The sequence below is a fragment of the Cynocephalus volans genome, chromosome 11, assembly GCF_027409185.1.
Source record: "Cynocephalus volans isolate mCynVol1 chromosome 11, mCynVol1.pri, whole genome shotgun sequence".
In the NCBI taxonomy this organism is placed as follows: domain Eukaryota; kingdom Metazoa; phylum Chordata; class Mammalia; order Dermoptera; family Cynocephalidae; genus Cynocephalus; species Cynocephalus volans.
In genome coordinates this window covers 116,146,257-116,162,480 of record NC_084470.1, presented here as the reverse complement: position 1 = coordinate 116,162,480, position 16,224 = coordinate 116,146,257, and the positions used below count along the sequence as shown (strand labels likewise).

General features: G+C 39.2%; 1 protein-coding gene across 2 annotated transcripts in view; it reads right to left on the bottom strand.

Moving 5' to 3' along the window:
- Positions 1 to 10,931, bottom strand: part of PPP2R5A (protein phosphatase 2 regulatory subunit B'alpha) — a 68,869-nt gene extending 57,938 nt beyond the window's left edge. For both annotated transcript variants that reach the window (XM_063113701.1, XM_063113702.1), the window contains exon 1: positions 10,022 to 10,931. In XM_063113701.1, coding sequence (XP_062969771.1) covers positions 10,022 to 10,205 — 184 coding nt within the window. In that variant the 5' untranslated portion in view covers positions 10,206 to 10,931. The remainder of the gene's footprint in view (positions 1 to 10,021) is intronic.
- Between the last annotated feature and the right edge of the window lie 5,293 nt (positions 10,932 to 16,224).

The window sequence follows — 16,224 nt, the reverse complement described above, 5'->3', positions numbered from 1 at the left end:
AACCTACCTAGGTTTGGTTTCTTAATCTACAAAATGCTAACAAGATTGACATTATGTGTAAACATTACTCAGTTATAAATCACTACAAAATTGTGAATGTGATACAAAATGCTGTTTTTCTTTTAAATCAATTTAATAGGTTTTGCTTCATTATTTCATTCAATAAATATTAAAACTTAGCACTGACTGCCTAAATGCTGTGTAGGAAGATATGGATCTCAGGTCTCAAAACATTTAACAGTCTAAGAGTCAGAAAGCAGGCAATTAAGTAACTCTAACCTTACTCATGCACTTGTCCCAACATATTTTGTGGGATCTCTCTTAAGCATATACCAAAGACATCTCGCCATCTGGTGTACACAGAAGATACTCCATTGAGTAGGGAATAGGTAATCCCAATTCGGCCAGAATGCCAAGTAACTAGCAATCCAATCTATGGACATCTTCTAAGAAGCAAATTTGAAAGTCTTGGCAGGTCATTAAAGGTTAAAATAAAGAGTGTAATTAATGTCAAAGAAATTACCAAGTAGGCACTCTTTGATTCACATATCAAGGTCTATTTGACAATTATAACTGGGTTTCTAAAAAACCTCTCAAATTTAAAATTTCCAAAATACAACTCTATATTTCCCCCTATATCTGGTTCTTTCACCAGTGTACTCCCATCTCAGTAGTGGTATGTACCCCTATCCACCCAGGTATCCAACGCAAAACACCTGAGAATCATCCTTGACTCCTACTTTCCTTTTCTATCTCCCCCAAACAACTCATTAACTAATCCTATATCTCAAATACATCTCTTTCTTTCCATCTCTGCTGCTATCACCCTTGCCCAAGCCACATCATGACTTACCTAGCCTATTAAAATAATCTCTCAACTGGTCCTCCTCCTAAAAATCTTGTTCTGCTACAATCCATTCTCTACCTAACAGCCAATTTTTTTTTAAAAAAACTGCCAAAACTTCCTGAAAGAATTGCCCATGCTTACTGACTCAGCTTTCACAATTTCCTCTCACTCCACACCTTATAGAAATTTCATTTCAAGTCTATTAATCCTCTGAAACCCCTCTCAAAACACCAATGTTGTCTGCACACTACCAAACCCGGAAACTTTCCAGGTCTTATTTGACTTGTTCCCAGCTCTTCATTGTTATAACTCCCCTCACAGATACCCCAGTTTTTAAAATACTCCCTTCTCTCGACTGCCTTGTCTCCATGCTCTCTGTCTTCCTTTGCTGTCACAAGCCATCTTGCTGCTTGGTTGCTCCTTTTCCTTTGACCATCATCTAAATCTTTAGGTATTCCTTGACCCCTTCTCGTTCTATATATTTTCAGTGGATAGTCACTTCCATCGCTTCGAATGCCATCTATAAACTAAAGACTCCCAAATTATTATCTCTAGCATATATCTCTCTACTTAGCTCCAGACCCCAATCATCTAACTTCCTACTAGGTAACTTCACTTTGATTTCCCACAGTCACGTCAACCTGTCCAACAAAGAACCATTATCTTCTCCCAAATCTGATATGTCTCATTTTCTCCCTTTCAATAAACTTCTATCATACATCTAGTTACCCAAGTCACTTCACTAAGTTCTGCCTGTGAGACAACCCCATCCCCACTTAGACAAGGCCACCTTCATCTCTTGTCTGGATTATATCCTAACTACTGTTAATCATTCTCATCTCCCAACACACTCTTCATACTACTGTCAGGTATAAATGAGTATAATACTCACATCCGTTCTTCAATATCGCATCAAGACTATGACCTTGGCCCTAACTGTTGCTGCAATCTCTTCTGTAGCCAGTATCCTATTATATTCTATATCACTGCCATATAAACTGCTGGAAATTCCCAAAATACACCATGCTCACATTCCTCTGGGTCTATACATATTGTCCTTGAGGTGGACCTCTTAGACCCCATCTATCTTGGCCTAATACCTTCTGACTTCTTAGGTCTCAGTTTACTTGCCACTTCCTCCAGGAAGCTTTCCCTGATCTCTCTCCTCCCATATCAAAACTGGATTGGGTCCCTCACATACTCCCCTAACATCTCACAGCTTACTCTTACTACAACACTTACCACATTAATTGAAACTTTCTGCTTATAAGTCTGTATTCACCACCAACTATAAGCTCCTAAAGACATTTAATTTCAAAGGAAAAAGTATTCATGACTTTATTCACTTAAATCAAATTTTTATCTATTTATTTATTGGCAGCTGGCCGGTACAGAGATCCAAACCCATGACTTTGGTGTTATAAGCTGCTCTTTAACCAACTGATAAGTGAGTAAAATTTTCATCTCTACAATGCTCACCTAAATTTTAAGCACTGTGGGAACCAAAAAATAGGAAAATATTTCAGTACTAGATTTTTTAAAGCAAAGTTAGGTGTCTAATTTCACAGCAGGCAAACAAAATCTTTTTCCTCTTGTCAATTAAAAGAAGAATGCTGCCAGGTTATTGCTCAGGTGAATATTTTTTTAAAAAAAGAATGATAGTACATGTTTTTTAAAAAACAGATACACATTCTTACAGAAATTACGTCTTATTTTACTTATAACTTCAACAGATGTTTATCTTTAGAAAAGTCTGTCTGAAAAATTATGTTTAAAAACTCATCCAGTGTTGCTAATCAAAATCCAAGGGTTATAACAAAAACTATCTCATCTTTTTCACTTTAATCAATTTAGAGGCACAGGATTAACAATGAATTCAAATAATCGTTGACTTCTGATAACAGCTATAATTCTATAATATCCTTCACCAGTAAGTGTGTAACAAAGGCAAAATCAATTAAACAGACAAAATATACAATTTTGAAGCTATATTTAAGATCTGATACTCCTGAACTGCAAGTTCTAAGCCCAGTCAATAAAAACTTCTTGTTTCAGTCATTTAATCTCTTTAACTATGAGTATCTAAGAGCTTAAAAACCCCATGCTTTCCTCCCAACCTTAAAGAAAGCTTCTCTGATGAAATGACAAGGTAGCTGTATATTTGGAACAACAAGAGTGTAATCGATTCCCAATGCAGGATAAGCCAGATTTCTGAGGTCCCATTCAATACTGGAAGGCTCAGCTAAATATAACACTACAATAAGGTTATAGGAGGTACAACTAGCATCACCATTCCAGTAGGAGGAGTATGTTCCCAAGAAATCCCTTGCCTTCAGTATCCAAGTTAGAAACAGATTCTGAACTTTATCACATGAACCTATCATATTCAGCAAACCACCAAAAAAAAAAAACCAAACAAACAAACAAAAAAAACTTCAGTAGGTTTCATTAGGAAAGCTGATCAAAATCACAGGATTTCTAAAATTCACTACTCACTCAAAAAGCCCACATAAACAAATTCCTTCAGGGAAGAGTTCAAAAAAGATACGCATAAAAAGTAGGCTTAAAGCTGCTTATTAGTCAATATCCTGCTCAGACAAGTAGAATCTATTTTGCATAAACCCAGCCTGTCATGTAAAATTCTTTCAGCAAAGCATGTTCCTTGTTACCTAGTAATGCACTAAAGTAATTACACATTTTAAATTTGTTCCTTTCATCTCCTTCAAGTACATCCTTATAAATAAAGACTGCCCCTCAAACTTTGAAATTACTGCAAACAAATTATTTCAGTTGATTCAATGTTTGTATATACTCATGTCCTTATCTGGGAGTCAACCAGGTATTACTTTTCCACACAAACCTTACAAAATAACTTTCCTATCAACGAATCTATCAGTAATGTTACATGTCATTCACACTAGTCATTGGCAAAATACAAAATAAAAGAGCAAACAATCCTTTGTTTTAAATCTACATTTACAATTTACTATCAAGATATTAAGAACCCAGAATTCATTTACTTTAAATAACTTTGAACCAGTTTTAGGTAAAAATATACTAAATCAAAAAACCAGAAGATACTCAATCACTGGTAGCACCAAACACTGCTGAAAGAAGCAAAATCAATAAAGATTGGGGATAGGGGTGTGACTAGAAGATAACTAACAGGTAATTTCTTCATCAAAATAGTGATTCTGTCTACATGACCATATTTATTATGCACAGAATACTGTATTTGGTACCAAATGGGATTTGAAAAAAACCAGATAATGACTTCTGCTTTCAAAAAAAATTTGCCATCTCATTCTGGAAGAGAGACCATAACTACATAACAACTGAACACTTACTTAAAACAACAAATCAACAAATACAAATATTATTCAAACTGGTTAACAGAAAGGCCAAAGGCAAAATAGGAATATGGAATATAAACGGTCTTGGGTCCTCACTGCACTACCTTTAATAAAAAGCTGTGGCCAAGATTAAGTAAGATGATAGACATCTTTCATCTAAGATGACAGACATTTTTTCACTCTGGAGAAAAACATTTCTTGATGCAAAATAAATATAAGGCATATACAGTAGTAATATTAGGTCTAGATCTTCAAGAAACAGAACAATGCTGTGAGCACATAGGGTATATCAATTTTACATTCCAAAGTGATTGGAATCATCACCTGTTACCCCAAATGATGGGCTTAAAACTAGACAAGCCTCTACTATATGTTCTCAATTTCACTTGCCAGCTCAGCTTCAGCTCCAAAAGTCACGAGAAAAGAAAATTGACCACTTGGCATCAAATGATAATATCTGGGCTTTAATTATGATAACTACAGCAAAATCCGACAGAATCATCTCATACCTAAAACTCCAGAATCTAACACTATCCCTTTCAGGAAAGCAGCTGATTAGCCATAGGGGGCAGTAAAGCTAAGAGAGTGAAATGCAAACAGAAGGAGGCAAAGTAAGGGCAGGAAATGTTAATAGGCTGGGTAATGAGCCATGAATATCAGAAAGAAAAGGACAAAGTATCAATTAATGAATTATATCAACAGACAGATAACATTAAACCAGTGATTCTCAACCCTGGCTGTACATTAGAATCACCCTGGGAGCTTTTAAAAGTACATACGCCTGGATTCTACTTTAGAATCAATTAATTTATAATCTCTTGGGGGTGGGGCCCAGACATTGATTTTTTTTTAAAGCTCTCCAAGTTCACACCCAGGATGGAGAAATTCTCAATCGTGAGTGCTAAACACATAAAAATAAGAATAAACTAGTCCCTATCCCCAGATTTTTACAATAAAAAAAATAAAGCACAAAAACCTATTATTTCCCAAATGTATTATTTTTGTCTTTGAAATCCAAAGGGGCAATAACTCATTAAAGACTAATTCATCTTAGTGATTTTTATCAAGGGAAAATGTTATTCTTGCAGGGAAAAATGATTAAACTGACATTCAAAGGAGTTAAACAACTAGCCCAAAGCAATTAAGAGTCATCACCAATGCAGGAAGGCAACTTCAGTCTATTTACAGGATAGTGCTCTTCCCCAATGGTCACACTATTTTACCAGATACATTTACTGGATTATCACTTTACTCAATTAGACACTTCATAAAAATTAAACCAAGGGTCAGAGAAGGTAATAAAATGGGTAGGGGGGAGCAGAGATATGATTCTAAACAGGAATTCTGAAGATGTTAAATTAAATAGAAAAGTTTTTCCTTTATGTGAAAAGTAGCAATTGACACTATTTCTATAAGTATATCCTTAAAAAGTTTTTTTTTAAAAGTTAAAAAAAAAGTCTCCCAGAAGAGATATGACAATACTTTCAAAAAATAGTCCTAAAATGACTAAAATTTTATATCCCTTTGTAAGAATTTCTCTTAACATAATCAGATGAATTTGAACTCTCCTTTAGTGTCACCCCAATTACAAAAAGGGGTTTTTGTGTTTAGACAGAATGATACTGACTTTCAGAAGACCCATAAACCTTAAAAACTGAGTGAGTGTTTTCCCCCCACAAAAAAGTTAAGATAGTTATGCAAATTCAGATTATGTCAGAGTTCTTGTTCCACAGTCACCTTAGAAGAGCACATACTCTCAAGAAAACAAATGCACACATTTTTTCCCCTAAAGGTAATCGAGGCACTTCAATCGGCACTACTGTCAACTGGCCTCAAAACTTCCAGTGGGACCCAGTTTCTAAGAATGGACCAACAAAGGATCTGAGTGATACTTGGGAAATTCTTTACCTCATCTGAAGGTGACTTCAATCTCAAAACCAGCTTCAGTCTGTTCTTGGCTATTTATTGGATGTCTTCTATGAGAAATGCACATCTATACAATTCTACTGGTTAATTCGATTTCTTTGCTTAGTAAAAAATTCTTACTACAGCTTTAAATATTTTAAAGAGTTTGACTTTAACCTCTTCCCATTTCTACACTCATGCTGAAAAACTGTACAGCTTTACCTCACTTCACATAAATTACATCTGAAAACTGATTATAAACAAAATCATACTTTAAATAAACTAGGAAAGTTTACTACAGTATTTAAATAATCCTATTAATAATCCTTCATTTTAAAAATATTTTTAATCTGGACTTTCAAATACCAAAGAGAATGGAAACTAACGTTCTTTGTCTATTTTTAGGCACTTAAATTATTTCACTTAATCCCCCACAATCCTGGGGAGATGGAAGGTATTATCCCCATTTTACAGATAAGGAAAATAACCCAGGAAGATTAAAAATTTACCTCTGACCCAGGTCTAACCCCAGTGGCTCACCTCTTCCTATCACACAGCTTCAAATATATATAAAACAGGTTAACAGCAAAAATATTAAAATCATTTGACCTCGGTCCCAATGTCACTTGCAACACCATCAGATAAATAATCACAGGCCTGAAACTAATCTGTTCAATTCTCATCTTTCTCATCAATAAAATGGGAATAATATTAGTCCTGCAAAAAGTTGCTGAGATGACTCAGTGAAACACAATGTTTGCAAAAATACAGAGCCATGAATTGTCACACAACAGCACTACTCTAGTAAATGTGAAAAAACAGGAAATAACAAAGATTAGGGTTACACATCTTTAGATCGTTACACTTGTTATGATTGTTTTATAATTAAAAATAAAAAGGTAAAATAATTTGAAAATGCTATATTGTTATATAAATGTTAAGACATCAACTACTTTACCAAACCAATCCTTCAAGAGACTTTAACAAAATAGGTTACACAGACTGAAAAACCTCCTTCCGTAAATAACAAATTTTCTAAAAGTTAAGTTTCCTAATTGTTGGTAACCAAATGAAAAGTGTAAGGTAGAAAAATTAAGTCCTATGCTAATGTAAATCTTAAATACAGAAAAAATAATTGATAAAATTTTCCTAATTTTATTTTCTTGTACCTATCTCTCAGAGCTTATAGAATTAACATAACAAGAGATGAAAAACTGTTTTGAGAAAAACATTTTTTAAGCTTTACAATATAAGACAGTCTAATTTTCAGGACCAACACAACAGTGTCTCATTTTTTAAAAACCATTTAACATGACTCGTTTATTAAACACTTTCTATAACAAAACAGAGAATTTATTCTGAACATTTTCACCATTAAAATCCTGCAATCCACTTACTAAGTGATTTTACACAAATAAACTTCTTACACATGAAAAGGTTGGATTATTTTGTTAATCCTTACTCAGCATGCTTTGAGGAAAACTAGTTGGTACCTTTCCAGTTTAGAGCCATGTGGACAAAGTGTAATATAAGCAGGTTGGTATAAGCACTTGAAAGATCTTGGATGCCCAGGGATATCTGAATCACTCCACAGTAAGGTTATATTTCAGAGCAGGAAGACAAATTCTTGTTCATACATATACTAAAGGGCTTTCCACTGTTTTTTAAGGCCACAAGTGGAAAAAACTACTACTGACAGAAAAAACACAATGCTGTGGTATCAAATAAACTGCCAAAGTACTAAGTGAAGCATTTGAATTTTTAAAAAAATCACTTTTTAAGAATTTTGGAATCTGGAGTAAAAGTAGTTTTTTCTATTAGTGGGTAATCTAAGAGTCTTATTTCCTCAATTAAATTTTCATAAATTTATCTTGAATAGATAACTTTCCTTATGAGAAATACTATATTTTCATGCAAATAAGTAGAATTAATCTAAAGCTCCAATTTTATTTTTTTCTCTACTAGTGACCAAATACTATAAATAAAACGCTCATGGTACCTTTAACTTGTTGAACCATAAACCATATAACTTAGATGATTACCTACTCCACACATATTTTTGCCAGGCTTTTAAAAGCAAAATGTATTACAGCTACATTTCCTGGCTTGAAACCAATAATATGTTAAATATACAACTATTTTTATTAAATAAATGTAAATATAACAAGTACAATACTAACAGAACAGAATATCTTACTAAAAAGCAAATTAAATAAACATTTAAAAAACACTAGCACCAAACCTTCAAACTACAAAAATTATTTGACAACTGAATGAGAAAATCAATAGTATCAAATTAAGTATGATGTTTTAATTAAGTATAAAATTTTAAATTTATGAATAGCAATCCAATGTCCTAATAGGTAAGATGATGATATTCTTTTATAGCTATGACATTGCTCAAGAATTAAAGTCCTGGCAAAGCCTACCACTGTGGTCTACCATTGACTACACTATGCAAATTTTAACAATTTTTGTATGCTAAAGAGCAATCAAATGATAAATGCGATATAAACATATCTTAAAACGTCTTTTCAAAAGCCAGTTTGATTCTGACTGTGGGATGTCCTTGATTTAGAGGCACCCCAAGAGGCAGGGCCCGGTAGGGTCTGAATGGGGTTCCAGAACTACTGCAGAGCAACTGTGATTTGATCTGGGTTTTCTTTAGACTCCTGGCCAAACTAAGGCGGGATCCACAGGCCCAAAGACAAATCAGAACCAGACTGGCCTTTAAGGGGATGCTGAAGGTTTTACAAATGGATTGAAAAATTCGCTGAACGTCTATCTACTATAGTATGAACCTTTAATTTCCTGGCCTTGCAAAACAGACGATCTACATTTCTATCAGGTTTCTTTTGCTGCAATTTTTTTTTTTTTTTAATGTCTAGGAACATTATCATCTTGTTCCATAATGATTTCTATCTCATGATAAGCAAACATATCAAAATTACAATATTAAGAGTTAGTAATTCATAAAGAATAAATTAGAATACCAGATAACAACTTATTGAAAATCCTCTAAGCCTAGTGGGAAAAAGTAAGTGAGCCAAAAGGAGTGCCAAGTTCTCCTGCATGGCATTAGGCACGGATACCAATTTGAATTACTGTACAAACCTACAAAGTCTCTGGAATCACTGCCTGGCGAACTAAGTTCCCAATCCGCGGCAAAACAACACTATCTACTCCTTTATACGTCTCCAAATTGACCGTGTGTATAGTCTCAGACAATAGAGCATTTTAAGTCCCTCTATTCTTCAAGCTAAAGGATAACATTTAAACCTAACGATCCAGTAAATAAGATATACTACACTGGTCAGATTTTTAGGCATTTTCTTTATAAATACACTTAAAGGCCAGCTAACTCTTAACCATTGTTTGCATTAGGATTTTTGGTCTGATGACTCTTATCAACAATCAATGGGAAGGGGCGCTGAGAAGAGGGTAGGTACAGACGGCTTTATAGTTAGAAAAGTAAAGCACTAGCTAACAGTGGCCGAAAAGGAGCTGAGACTTGGGAAAGTGAGGGTCGGAAAGAAGATAAGCCAAGTTGTCAAACCAAGATGGGAAAAGGGCAAGCGTGGGGGAAGAGAGACTAGAACTACCTCGCGGGACGCATGAGAGTTCCAATCGGGAGGGCAGGTTAAGCGAGCGCGCAAGTGGGGAAGGTGCTGGCCTCCCCTAAAATGGGAAGAGTTACGGTGAGTCAAGGAGAAGGAAGAAAAGCAGCAAGACTCTTCATATCAGACCTGTTTGAATAAAAGGGGGACACGCCGAGGCATCTTAGGGAGCACGGCTCACACACTACGAGCCCCAGCTGGGCAGGAGAACGAAGCCCCAGAAGGAAATGGTTCTGCTGGCGCAGGCGAGCGGAGCCAGCCCCTGCGCTCGCTTCCCGGGCTGCGCCCTCGGAGGTTACCTTTGAGCTGGGGCAAGGGGTGCAGCTCCGCCTGGCTGCCCTGGCTGCGGAACTGCGACGAGCCCTGGGAGCGCTTCTGCCTCAGCGCCTTGCGCACCGATTTCCGGGTGAAGCCGTCCACTTTCTCCGAGGCCGAGATGGCGGCGCTGGCAGCCCCCGCCGGCGGCGGCGACGACGACGACATCTCCGCGGCCCTGGCGCTTGGCAGCTCCGGCTGCTGCTTGCACCGCACGGGCAGCGGCGGCGACAGCAGGAGGAGGCGGGGGAGAGGCGCAGAGAGCTCGCGCCCCTGCTCTCCGGTCCCCCGGCCACACCGCCCTCCGGCTCCCGGGCGCTGCCGAGCTTCTCCTCGCCGCCCGCCAACGCCTCACCGCCACATCTCAGCGCCGGAGGTTCCTGGTCCCCGCGGGGCTGAGCTCCCGGGGCCGAGGGAGAGAAGGGCGGGGGCGGAGGGGGGAGAAGAAGTTGTTGACTCCGGGCGCCGAGAGCGGGTGGAAGAGAGCCTGAAGTTTAGACAACCGGGACGAGGGCGCGGGGGTGCGGACGCCGAGCGCGCCTCTTGTCCCTTCAGCCCAGGTCCCCAGCCGGCCGGCCGGCCAGCACCTCAGCGGCCGCTGCCAGCGCAGCCGGCCCTGTCTGCAGCCTCCTCCCGGGGCGCTGCCATCGCGGGTCCCCTCGGATCCGCCGCCGCCGCTGTGCCGGCTCTTCTCCGTCAGCGTTGGCCCCTCATCGCCTGGGGCGGTGACCCACCGCCCCGGCCCCCGGCGCGCACACACTCGCTTCTCGCAACGCCAAGCTGTCCGAACCCCCTCCCCCACGAGCCCGTCGGCCGCCCACGGAGATCCCCGGGCGAGCGACCGCTACAACTTGAGAAGGTGGTTGGTACAGGCAAGTGTGGGTGCGCGTGCGCGCGCGCGAAGGGGGTGGGGAGGAAGGAGCTTGACTGACAACTTCCGCGGGGTCCTGCCAGCCTCTTGATGCTCCGGAGGCCGTAGTGGGTGGGAAAGCATGCCAGCTTCCTCAGCCAATCGCAGGGCTAAGCGGCAGAAACGGAGTGAGGCGTGGCCTCCTGGGCGGTCTCAAGAGTCCGAGGCTGGGAAGTAAGACAGAGGAATGGGGCGTGGCTATATGACGGACTTCGGTCTCAGCCAATCGCAAGTGAAGACGGCGAGCGGGGTGCCCTCTGCGTCACAACAGTGTAACGAATTCTCTTGGGTAGGAGGGGAAGTACCCCTCCAGCAGTGGGCAATTTTGCACGCCTGCGCGACAGCTCCAGGCTAAAATTGCTGTCCTGACAGCCTCTGAGAATACCGGAAAACTAGAGGGTGTAGTTCAGAAAGCAAAATAGTGTCCCTTCCCTTCCCTCTCCAATCTGCTGGCCAATAAGAAACTGAAGCGACTGGTGGGGAGCTTGAGTCTGGGGCGCGAAAGAACGCCAGCTGTTACGTCAATGGACAGAGGCGGAGCAAAGGTTGGTGGGCGAACCAGCAGTGTGATTGACAGGCGAAGGAGCCTCGGGGAAGGCGAGGACGTGAGCTTGTGCAATAGGAGAGAGGTACTGGACTGATGGGCGGGCCTTGGAGCCTCACTAAACCGCGTAATTGGTAGTTGGGGAATAAATTTGTAGCTTTCGGTGGTTCCCGCACCGCAGCTCCTTGAGAGCTGCTTTCGGGTGGGGTTTGAGGAACATAAAATCTACTACTTGAGAGCCCTGCAGCTCCACGCTCTTCAAAAAGAAGTTTCTCATTCCCAACTTAGTATCCCACTAGTTTTACCCCCTCTTCAACCGAAGGCCTTCAACTACCCCGACGCGACGTGTACAAATTCGCTGATCAGGTTTGAGGATTTGGGGGCTTGCCATTTCCTCTTATTGGGATCTCTTCCTTGGAGGTTCCGTCTACATTTTTAATTTTTTAAGGACAAGGATTGGTCATAGTTTTTTTGTGCAGTGCTTTCCGTATAATAATTCTCAATAAGCAGTGAATAAGCTGAACAGTCTGTTTCCCTTTGCACTGGAATCTGCAATCCTTTCCCTTGAGCTCCTATCCTTTTCCTTTCGACGTAATAAAAATAGCCGCCGTGTACTTAAGCAAAGCTACTTGATACATATGTACAAAAGATTTCAACTTGGGTAGGAAGTTGAACTCTAGATCTAGAACCAACATACTGTCCCCAAAACATTTCCTCCTTCAGTCTCACTGGGCGATAAAATTGCACACAATCCTCCTAATCAAGGAGGTTCAAAGCTCAGCAGCATCTCAGAAACCTTCCTCATCCAGTCAAGCTCCAGATGGTGTTGAATCTACCTTCGCGAACTTTAGCAACCAGGACTTCCTCACAATTGGCACAACCGAACGCCAAACATAGTTCAGCGCTTTCAAACTCAGTGCCAAATCAGTCTTTTTAAATGCCACTTTTATCTTATCTGCACGTTTGAAGAACCACCCAGTCCTACAGAATACAGTCCAAATTCAGGGTCTCTTCAATCTAACTCCTAGCTGTCTTCAGGTGTAAATCCCACCATGTGTCTACACAAACTTTTTCGTTTAGGCACATCATTACACATACTGATCCCCTAAAAGTAGTTGCTTTGCCACCTTGACACAGTCCTTCCACATGCCCTTCCCACATGTTAAAATAATCCACCTTTTTTCCATCTTGTTGAAACATCTTTTCTTCTAACCCCAGCTGACCCTTATCTTTTATGATGTTCATGATAATCCAACCAGAAGTGATGTCTCCCTTCCTTGAACTCCTATAGCATTTATTATCCACATTGCTCGCAGGGCCTTTCACCACATACTGTCTCAGATGGCAGTATGCCCTGAAAGTTTATAAACACCAAGAGAACAAGAACTCAGTCATTTTACACTTGTGTATCCCCCACTGAACACAGGATAGATTGTTAGGTATGATCCAACTTTTAGTTCTCAACAAGAGGGTTTCTGAAAGTGTGGTTACCAGGTAGCCTGCATCAGAATCCTCTGCAGAGCTTATTTAAAATGCAGATTCCTGGACCTCCCCAACACAAAGTCAGAACCTTTGGGAAAAGCACTGAGAACTCCACTTTTAATAAGCTCCCTAGGTTATGCTTATACACACAAAAGTTTGACATTACTATTCTCTAGTCATTTGGATGTTCTTAAAAATTGATTGTAAATGTCAGAAGTCAGAAGTAGTACAATTTATAATAAAGATAATTTACATAAAATAAAAAGGGGAGACAAATAGCAGAAAGCAAACTAATACAGTAAAGCTAAAATTTATACTGGAATATGATAAATAAGAGATATGGAAAATAGATATTTGAAACAAGTTGTTGGGAGGCTTGGAACCTGCAAAACTGTCTGGGCTTTGTCTGAAATGGCCTACTGGGGAAGAATTTTGAGCACATTTTAGAGAAAGAGCGAATCAAAACCTGAAAAGAAAGAATGGCATTCCAAATTAAAGTCACCAAATGTTTTAGGGGAGAAAGACCAATAGCCCAAGAATCAAAAGGCCTGACTTTATATTACCCATCAATAGTATGACCCTGTCAAGTTACTCACCCTGTCAGATCCTTAGTTTCCATATCTTGTACAGCAGAAAAAAATAAGTGAACAGCCTTCTTCACAGGGTTGGCATAAATTTGAAGTGTGACACATGAAAGAAAACTCAGGGAAATGAAAATTATACAGTTAATAATTTTATACATATGTATATTTATCAAATTTTTATTTTCCATCCACTGCCTTGAGTAAATAAGGTATCTGGGTTCTGAACAGAAATTTGGTCGCTAAGAATCATCTAACAGAAAGCTGCAGTGTCGGTACTAACCTCTATGTGCCCCTGAAGCAGGCAGAGTGTCTGATTCCATGCCACAGAATTCCTGCTCCTTCCCACATGGGAAGATACTTGGTAAACAGTGATTCAGAGGCCAAGACTTTATCACTAGCAAATTCCTTGGATTAGTTTGTCCTCACATGACTCGATTCCCGTAGGCCTTAAACATACGTACACTTACTGATCTCCTTCTTTTATTCATGATGCTTAGTTTGCTGGAGAAAATGATTCATGAAACAACAATATCCACAATATCAAAATCATGGTCCTTTAATGGTTTTAAACAGTGTGTCAGAGAGAGTGTTCTTTTCAAATCACTATGAAATTCTCTAAAGGATATCCAAGCAAAGTTTTGACTGTCGGCATAATATAAAATTTCTCCCTTATACCTGTTTAAAATGTTTGATTCTTACTACCACTTTACTATCGAGAATCTAAATCAAGATATGATCTGATCTATCATAAAAATGTTAATTTTTAGTGCCTCATTCCTTTTTTATTTAAATACATTCACACTTTTTAAAATTCAAAAGGAGAAGAGTAACAGGAAAAGTCTCACTCCCACCTGTCTCCCAGCATCCAATTTCTCTCTTTGACGGCAACCAATGCTATCAGTTTCTTCCATATGTTTCCAGAGATACAACATCTTTAATAGCTTGAGTTTTAATAAATTCCCATTTTAAGAAGCTTGCATGACTTACAGGTATTTCACTGCCTGAAGAATTTTGAAAACCACTGCCCTAAACTTCAGTAAAACCTTTCCAGAGTTCATACAGGCTTATTCATATCCATTCATTCATTCATTTTCATTTATTCATGTAACAGATATTTATAAGTGCATGCTTTGCATCAACAAAATATAAAAGCTGGAAGGAAACTGAAAAGTTCATCAGTACAAGGATGGTCAAGTTGATACCTAACCCCAAGTATAACAAGAAGGTCTTTCTCATGGGCCTCAGACTGATCCAAATTGGAAAGTCTTTTTTTTTAACTATGTCTTACAAGAGACTTACGTTTTTATGTGCAACAAGATAACTAATAACTTATACTATGTGAGTTGTTAAAGCTTATTGAAATTTGGTTTCCATAAACTGAACTTGGCATTTTCTAGATTTTTTTCAAGGACTCTAAAATTCCTTGTTGTCTATCTGGCCACTGTGCAAGAACAAGTGCACACTGAGATGATTAGAATTCTTGCAATTTTCAGAAAGTGTCTTTTGTAAACAGGGCAAGAGCAGAAGTCATGGTTTTCAATGTCTGTCATTTCTGCTTTGTAATTATAAACTTCTTTCAGTTAAGCTTATCATTATTAACTTAGTTTCTTGTGGGCTATTGTGCAGGCTCTTGTGGTGGTCAATCAGGACCTTAGACTAAGTCAGTAGCAGTTGAGATTGTAGACTTATTTTGGTGGTGGAGTACACAGGACTCCTCCAGATAGATTGAATGTGGGCTGTTGATACAGCAGAGATATTCCCCTAAAACATGTTGGTGTACTTATATTCTCTGATTATTACTGAATCCCTTTTCCTAGCCGTGAAGTCTTTTGCCCCATATAAATGGGCTGTAACCATAAATGTCCAATAGCCCCTCGTCTACCCAATTCTTTACCTGTATAGATGAGGAACCAGGACATAGTTTGAAAGGGCTCAGCTCATGCCACATACCCTTGTCCTTGCAGAATGGGACTAAAAAGCCTGACGCTGGCAAACTCACCACACTTTAACTCACCCCAGGAGTTTAGTCTTGGTCATTTTGCCATGTTCAGAAGTAATTTTTTGTATTCTAGCATCTGAGGTTCTCTATTCTTCTCTTATAAAAATCAGTTAATATTCAAGGCTCTCTTTATTCACTTCCTACAAAGGCATTTACACAAAATGAAATTAAAATGGATTTGACTTTCACTACCATAAGATTATTGTCCTTGCCTAGCATTTAAAAAAAAATTTCTGTATGTGGAACTATGGAGCCCTACCACCTAGAAGGAAAATGAGATTATCAAGAGATATAATGGTGCCTAATGTTTTCTATTCATTTATTCATTCAAAAAATAGTCATTAACTTCCTATAATGTGCCTGGCCCTTCCAGGTGCTTGGAGTACAGTGGTGAATGAGACTAAATCTGCCTGTGTGAAGCTTACCATTGGTGGTAAAGGCTCACGTAAATTAAAGTTCGAGTACAGAAACAAAGCAGAGAATATGCACTACATGAAACACCATGTGATTGCACGCACAGACATCCAAAGCTGCTTAGGTGAATGGATAGAGTGACCAGCTCATCCTGGTTTGCTAGGGACTTTCCCAGCTCTAGGACTAAAAGTGCCATGTCTCAGAAGCCCCTTCAGTACTGGGAAAACCAGGATGATTGGTCAGTCTATGAACTA